We start from the raw sequence: 8248 nt of genomic DNA on the forward strand, positions 1-8248 counted from the left end.
CTGAATGATATATAAGACTTGTATACGATTTACAAAGTATTTTCCACAAGCTTCATATTATTCTGTCTTTGGTATTGATGTACCTTACAACGAGTCCTGTAGCATTCAGCTTTTGTCATGCTGCTGTAGCTGCCCTAACTCAAATTTCAAGTTTTGTTTTTGTTACATTCACTAGAAGAGTTGGCCCACAATTTCCTAATCATTCATAAGGCTACGCTGTTTATGTAGCGAGCAAATTGTGATAAATATTTCCACAAGCTTTATTAAGCAGCTTCTAGCGAGTCTCGTAGCATTCAGCTTTTGTCATGCAGCTGCCTTAACTCAAGTTTCAAGTATTGTTTTTGTCACATTCACTAGAAAGAGTTGGCCCACAGTTTCTTAATCATTCATAAGGCTATGACTTTTATTGAGCGAACAAATTCTGATGAATGTTTCCAGAAGTTTCATAGATGATGTACCATCGAGTGTCATATCATTCAGCTTCTGTCACGCAGTCTCTGAGCATTTAACTTCTCCCAAATTCGCTAGAATATCTAAACTAAGCGCATTTATTTATCTGTAAGTCATGAATACTATGTATTTTATTTCATGAACAATGAATTCATATTAATCAGTCATTGGCATTGATGTACCTTACATCGAGTCCTGTAGCATTCAGCTTTTGTCATGCAGCTGCCCTAACTCAATTTCATTCACTATTTTTTGTTCATTCACTAGAAGAGGTGGCCCACAGTTTCTTAATCATTCATAGGCTATGCCTTTTTAGAGCGAGCAAATTGTCATCAATATTTCCACAAGTTTTATTAAGCAGCTTCTAGCGAGTCTCGTAGCATTCAGCTTTTGTCATGCAGCTGCCTTAACTCAAGTTTCACGCAAATAATATCAATATTGTCATTGCCCCATGTTTCATAGATGTTGATTAATAGTCATCGAAACCGATAAATAGTTATCGAAGCCGATAAATAGTTATCGAAATCGATAAATAGTTATCGAAATCGATAAATAATTATCGAAATCGATAAATAGTTATCGAAATCGATAAATAGCTATCGAAATCGATAAATAGTTATCGAAATCGATAAATAGCTAACGAGATCGATAAATAGTTATCGAGATCGATAAATAGTTATCGAAATCGATGAATAGTTATCGAAATCGATGAATAGTTATCGAAATCGATAATCAGTTATCGAAATCGATAATCAGTTATCGAAATCGATATTAGTTATCGAAATCGAGTATTTATAAAAATTGATTGGTTGATAAACTGATGGCTTGATGTGTTGATAGATTGTTGGACTTATAGATTTAAAATGCTTTATGTCAGGGCTTACACAAGCTTCTTAGTATGAAGTCTTGTAGCATTCAGCTTTTGTCATGCAGCTGCCCTAACTCAAGTTTCAAGTATTGTTTTTGTCACATTCACTAGATAGAGTTGGCCCACAGTTTCTTAATCATTCATAAGGCTATGACTTTTATTGAGCGAACAAATTCTGATGAATGTTTCCAGAAGTTTCATAGATGATGTACCATCGAGTGTCATATCATTCAGCTTCTGTCACGCAGTCTCAGAGCATTTAACTTCTCCCAAATTCGCTAGAATATCTAAACTAAGCGCATTTATTTATCTGTGAGTCATGAATACTATGTATTCTATTTCATGAACAATGAATTCATATTAATCAGTCATTGGCATTGATGTACCTTACATCGAGTCCTGTAGCATTCAGCTTTTGTCATGCAACTGCCCTAACTCAATTTCATTCACTATTTTTTGTTCATTCACTAGAAGAGGTGGCCCACAGTTTCTTAATCATTCATAGGCTATGCCTTTTTAGAGCGAGCAAATTGTCATCAATATTTCCACAAGTTTTATTAAGCAGCTTCTAGCGAGTCTCGTAGCATTCAGCTTTTGTCATGCAGCTGCCTTAACTCAAGTTTCACGCAAATAATATCAATATTGTCATTGCCCCATGTTTCATAGATGTTGATTAATAGTCATCGAAACCGATAAATAGTTATCGAAATCGATAAATAGTTATCGAAATCGATAAATAGTTATCGAAATCGATAAATAGTTATCGAAATCGATAAATAGTTATCGAAATCGATAAATAGTTATCGAAATCGATAAATAGTTATCAAAATCGATAAATAGTTATCGAAATCGATAAATGGTTATCGAAATCGATAAATTTTTATCGAAATCGATAAATAGTTATCGAAATCGATAAATAGTTATCGAAATCGATCATATTTATAGACATTGATGGTTGATAAACTGATGGCTTGATGTGTGATTGTTGGACTTATAGATTTAAAATTCTTTATTTCAGGGCTTACACATGCTTTATAGTATGAAGTCTTGTAGCATTCAGCTTTTGTCATGCCCTAACTCAAGTTTCAAGTTTCACTAGCAAGAGTTGGCCCACAATTTCTGAATCATTCATAAGGTTCAGTTCAATCTTAAAACTTACTTAAACTAATTGAACTTGAAGTTATTTTACACTACAAAACTTAAAAGGCTATTCACATCAAACACAGTCACACCCCACACACACTCACACCACTCACACTCCGTTACACACACTCTATTCCCTTGGAAACTTACATTTTGGGTCTATTGGAAAGTGGTTTTTGGGTAATTAATAGTTCAGCCCCGTCGAACTTTTACACTTTGAACTGTCAGAAACTATATGCAAATTTCCATCACAAGTTTTCTTAACATACCTTATTCTTCTTCTTCTACGATATGTATAAAGAAAATTGGCTAACGCGTTGCAAATTGAATTTGTGCCGCATGCCACAAAATTCAGCTTGTTCGCCGCCGCATGTGGCATAATTACAGGACTCTCGTCTCATTTACACCAGTTGAGGCAGAGTCAATTAAACTCTTGAAATTCCATTTTACAATCGGTTTCAAATAGTTGCGGTTGCCTTTGTGCGATTGACAAGTCTCGATGTGAAGGAAAAACAAATGGAAAGTTGACGACAAATTTTGTTGTTTTTTTTTTTTTTTTGGTTGTTTCTTTTCCGTTCTTCAACCCTTTGCTATATTTTTTCATAAAAGCTTGGCAAAACCCAGGCTATAATATTCATAATGATGACACACTTACCACATAAAAACCACACACACACTCCTACACACCCACACACACGCACGCACAACAACCATAGTAAACTACGTGCCAAGCAAATGCTAACCAAAAGGGTTGGCCAAAGCTTTTGGCCATAGTCACAAAATTGCCACTAAAATGCACGCTAATGAGTTTCAATTACGAAGGCGCATAAAACAGAGGGTGGGCGTGGCAGAGGCCACTCGGCACTTGTGAGCGGTTTTTTATTGATGGGCTGGCGTCGCTTCTGTTGTCAATTTGCGTGAATATTCCCAACGCTTTGATTGAAACTAAACGTTTGGTGAGCAGGCCTGAAATGGGATTGAGCTTGAGATTGTGGTGGAGGAGTGCGGACATGGATGCTGTGGGTGCTTGATTTTAATTAAATTCCCGTGCCCACAAAATGGGCTGCAGCTGAGCCCCGTGTCAACTTGTGCGGCTCGTCACTTGTCGGTTTTGATTTTCTATTTTTTTATTTTTTATTTTTTTTGGTTTGTCTGCCGTAAACTTTTATGATTACAAGGCCACATGTTGCAAAGCATCTTCTAAATGGTTATGGCGCCTCATACAGTTTAAATAATTAATGTTTAGCCAGTAGTCGAGCTGAAGTGAAGTCGCGCTCCACAGCTAACAACAGTTGTAATAAAAGCTGACCAGACTCCAAAAAGAAAGAGCGAAACTTGCAGACATTGTTGAATCGAGTGCATTTCAATTCCCAAAACGATTATAAACTACAGTCGAGCAGTTGTCGGAGTTGCCAGACCGTTTGCAAATTTAATTTACAACTAACACAAAAAGTAAAACCGCAACAACAACAACGCAAGCAATGAGAATGAAGAGATTTATAACTAAGAAATACCCTATAAATCAAAACTAAGAAATACCACAGAATTAAAATATCTTAAAAATATAAATATAAATATACAAATAGTTGATTTACAGCTTAGAACTGATACCCTTATATTAGGGTATTTAAATATATCAAATATGAGATATTTAAATAAAAAAAAAGTAAAAAAAAAATGTATATCAGGAAATTCAATTACATTCCAAAGTCATTAATCTATATTATATGCACATTACAGAGTATTAAGCAACAGAAAATATTAGGGAATAGGCTATGAAAAGTAAAAAAAAAGAGATGAATTTTAATTACTAGAGTAAAAAGCTCCAATAAATTATTAAAAAATAGAAATTTACAAAATTTTTCATTGTAAAAGGTCAATATTATCCAATATTATCATCTGAGTGCATATTGCAGGGTATTTTGCAGCAATATTAAAATAAGTCAACTGTTTATATATATATTTTTTACAATTTTAGCCTCATTCAAAAATACTATAAATTAAAATTTTGCAAGGTCTTACAGCAATTTTGCATACCCAGAATAGTTCTGCCCTGTGCTTTCTCTAGGGTATGAATCAGTCAGGCAGATAATAAAATAGAATGTTATTTATATTTATTTTAATTATACATATATTTCTTAAATCTGGAAGAACTCATCATACTCCACTCCAGCAACTGTCAGTCTACATCACAGCTAATATACCCGCTGTGGGATGTGTTTATAGGACATTAACAATACAATAAAGTAATAAGTTGAATAAACATCGCAACAAAACAACTGCAACACTACTTAATTCGCTGACATTGCTAGTCCACTGCAGAGCTAATATAGCCCGTTGTAAATTGTGTATTTTGCTAGGGTATTTAACAACACAACAAGCTAACAAGTGCCACAAAGGCATCCAGTGCCGCACTTTGGCCAAAACTTTTTACTTTGTTAAAGACCAACTCGAAATTGTGCTCGAACTTTTGCACTTGGACACCTCAGCGGCAACCAGAGAGAGAGAGAGAGAGAGAGAGAGAGAGAGAGAGGGGGAGAGAGAGGGAGAGAGCGAAGTGGCCCTCAAGACCCTTCAGGCTCCTACGCAGTGTAACCTCTGACCTCAACCCCGCACCGCCCCCTCCCACAAATTAGCCAGTACAGAGTGTGCCCTGCAAATTATGTTTATTATTACTTTGGCACGCAATTTGGGCTATGCTCGGGCCAAGCGCATTTCCATTTTGGGAGCCACTCGGTACTGCAACAATATGCAGACCTGGAACTGGTGCTGGAAATTTAAATTAATAAGCCAGAGTCCAGAATGCTGCTGCTGCTGTTGCTGCTGCTGCTGCTGCTGCTCGATGAGCCTCGTTAAGCGTCTGCAGACTCTGAAGTTGGCTTCAATTTGGGCCAAGTTAGCTGCAAAGCAGCGCATTTCGAGCATCTTTGGCTCGCACTAAATTGCACTTTAATTGCACTTTAGTTGATGCCAGCCAAAAAGGCTACAAAACTTTGCCGTGTTCGTTCACGTAGCTGTGTTCCGTGTCCGTGTCCGGGCAAGTTTTTCGGGCACTCGACAGAGACAATGGTCTGCGAGACAGGAAATTGGTAATCATCATAAATAAGTGATTAAAATTAATTAAATTCATTTTTTCCATTTTTTTCTGTAAACTATTTGGCAGTGCCGAAGCTTGGAATAATTAAGAGTGTTTTTTTGACGCATATTGTTTATAGAAATTCCTATAAATTTTCTTAGAAAATTTTGTTTCTATTATTAAAAAAAAAAATAATATTGCTATTTTTTTTTTTAATTTCAGTTTTACATTTATCATTTAAGAGCACAGCACACCCTAGTAATTTTCTACTTAACCATAATCCTACACTGGAAGAAAAATATTGATTTATACAATATATCGATTAGTATTTCCAATTTTATTTTTATTTTTATTTTTTTTTTTATTTATTTAAAGGAGTTTTTTAAATGCAAATTACCTTCTTATTATATTTTATTTTTGCTAATTATTTCAAGTTTTAGTTTATGTTATTAATCAGCAATTAACTAGCTGTAAATATACAGAAATTGTGCAGATTTTCCAGAATCGTCTGAGCTCTATCACTAGCAGAACAATATTCTGCTATTTAAATATTTATATTATTATTAGTATTATTATAATAATAGTATTCTACTCTCGTATGGCTTCAAAAAACATAAGTAAATATAATATATAAGTATTTTACGGCTGGTATTATCATAGTAAGCTATTATAATTATTATTATAATTATAATATATTACCATGATAATTATTATTAAATTATTTTGTTGTTTTTTTATTATTTCTTACATAAAATTTTTTTTTTTTTTATCCCAACAACCATTGCTACATTATATACTTTCATTTAAGACTTGTGTTTCTATCAATAGATTTATAGTTGTAAGAGATTTATAAATAGTAATAAAATTGCCTTTAGTCATGCCGTTTCTTTCTCTCTTACTTTCGCTCTCTCAGCCCATTAACTGCATTAGGCCAAGCCGACGCTCGCAGATCGAGAAACTTTGATTCGTGCAGATGATCTTGCGCTAAGAGTTACGATAAAGTCTTAGACAAACCTCCCATGCGATGGTATTGAATGAATGAACTTTAGGCGATCCTCTATTTCTCTCGTCCAATACAAGGTACATATATCTGTAACCGGGTATACAATTTTGTACCTTTTAAAGAGGTTACTCTTCAAGTAATATAATCACTGATCTTTTTTAGTATTACATGCAACATGATGGATTTTCCCTTAGGCAAACCCCTTTTTATCTATTCCCATGCAAGCTATATATTCGGGTATATAACATTGGACATTATTACACTTTGAGTGCCCAGTCAGAGATTTTTTTTGTATTACATGTGTCATGAGAGATTCTCCCTCTATTCCAATAAAACATCGCTATATTCGGGTATACACGCACATATACATATATATATTATTCATAAAATTTATACACAGAAACGGGAATACACAAATCAAGAATTGGCAACTTAAATTGTTAGCTGTTGAAAACAATGGCCAATATTAGCTAAGCTTCACTGTGGACAGCTCCAGTTTGAGTTCCATGGCCTCCACGTGATTGCCGTTGTGCTTGAGGCCGCGCAGCCATTTGACATAGTCGCCGGGTATGCCCGACTCCTCGGCACCCTTAACGAGCACTTTGAGGTATGTGTGCGAGGGTTGGCGATTCGATGGCACCTCAACGTCAGCCGCAGCCGCCGCCGCCTGTCCGTGCACAATTGTCTCCGGCTGATTGCTGAGGTGGTAGGCGCGGCAGATGATTTCCGAATTGGTGTTCAAGGATTGCACGGGCACATTGATGGGTATATAGAGGCCATCGGACACGCCCTCCTGACTATCAGGGGAGTTTAGCAAATTGTTAGTCTAAAGCCATTCTATATATTTCTCTACCACTCATACCTATCCAAATCCTTGAGATTGCACATATCTATCTCCCAAATGGCGCCGAACACATCTGAGCCGGGCGTAGGCACAATTGTCGCCGGTGCTCCCAGCCAGGTATTCGAGCCCACCCCTTGGAAATCGAGGCGATAGTTCTGCAATGTTGCGTTTCAATATATATCGTTATCTATTGTAATGCCCGATCCACACTCACCTCCAGCTTGCCGGCGCCAATGCGTCGTGCCGTGGGATTCTGTATGTGTATGCGGCGGGCCAGCATATTGCTGCCGAAGCCAAAGTAGTAGAACTTATTGGCCATGTTGCAGCCTGGATTGTTGCAACGCTAAAAGCTGGCTGGTGTTGAATTTGTGTAACTGCAAAGAATTTGAAATTTACTAAACTTTGTGGGACATTTTCAAATTTGATCTACACTGAACAGAAACAGAAAATGAATTGGGGTTGAATTTTAGTTTCGTAAGGAATATGTGGAAATATGCTTGAAAAAGTCGGAAATGTCAAATTTGGATTTACAGTTTGGCAGCCATTGTTAAGCATATTGGTACACTGCTTATCGTCAGCGCAAGCAGTTTAACTGGTTGTTGACTTGGCTAAAGAAGGTTTATTGTTGCATTTATTTAATTAAATTATTTTTAGCAGAATTAAATGAATTGCATATGAAATCAATTACTTGATCATATCTAATTTAATAATTTTTGTTTTTTTAATGACTATATTTTTCTGGTTTATTTATATATTTTTGACTTTTCTTTTTATTCATAAATAACAGCTGGCTGCCGTTGAAAGCTTTTCTCCTATCGCAGCTTTTATTTTTATTGTAATTCAAACAGCTGATTTAATTTATGA

The 8248-nt window shown here is 35.7% G+C and overlaps 1 protein-coding gene across 1 annotated transcript; it reads right to left on the reverse strand.

The window, feature by feature from the left end:
- Positions 1-6885: 6885 nt before the first annotated feature.
- LOC6582933 (gamma-glutamylcyclotransferase) lies at positions 6886-7839 on the reverse strand. The gene is made up of 3 exons (XM_002008579.3): positions 7599-7839; positions 7403-7539; positions 6886-7337 (listed from the first exon to the last, which is right to left on the reverse strand). The coding sequence occupies exons 1-3, from the start codon at positions 7701-7703 to the stop codon at positions 7007-7009; spliced, it is 573 nt and encodes a 190-aa protein (XP_002008615.1). The 5' UTR covers positions 7704-7839; the 3' UTR covers positions 6886-7006.
- Positions 7840-8248: the final 409 nt, after the last annotated feature.

Source organism: Drosophila mojavensis, unplaced genomic scaffold, assembly GCF_018153725.1.
Source record: "Drosophila mojavensis isolate 15081-1352.22 unplaced genomic scaffold, ASM1815372v1 contig_74, whole genome shotgun sequence".
NCBI classification, from domain to species: Eukaryota; Metazoa; Arthropoda; class Insecta; order Diptera; family Drosophilidae; genus Drosophila; species Drosophila mojavensis.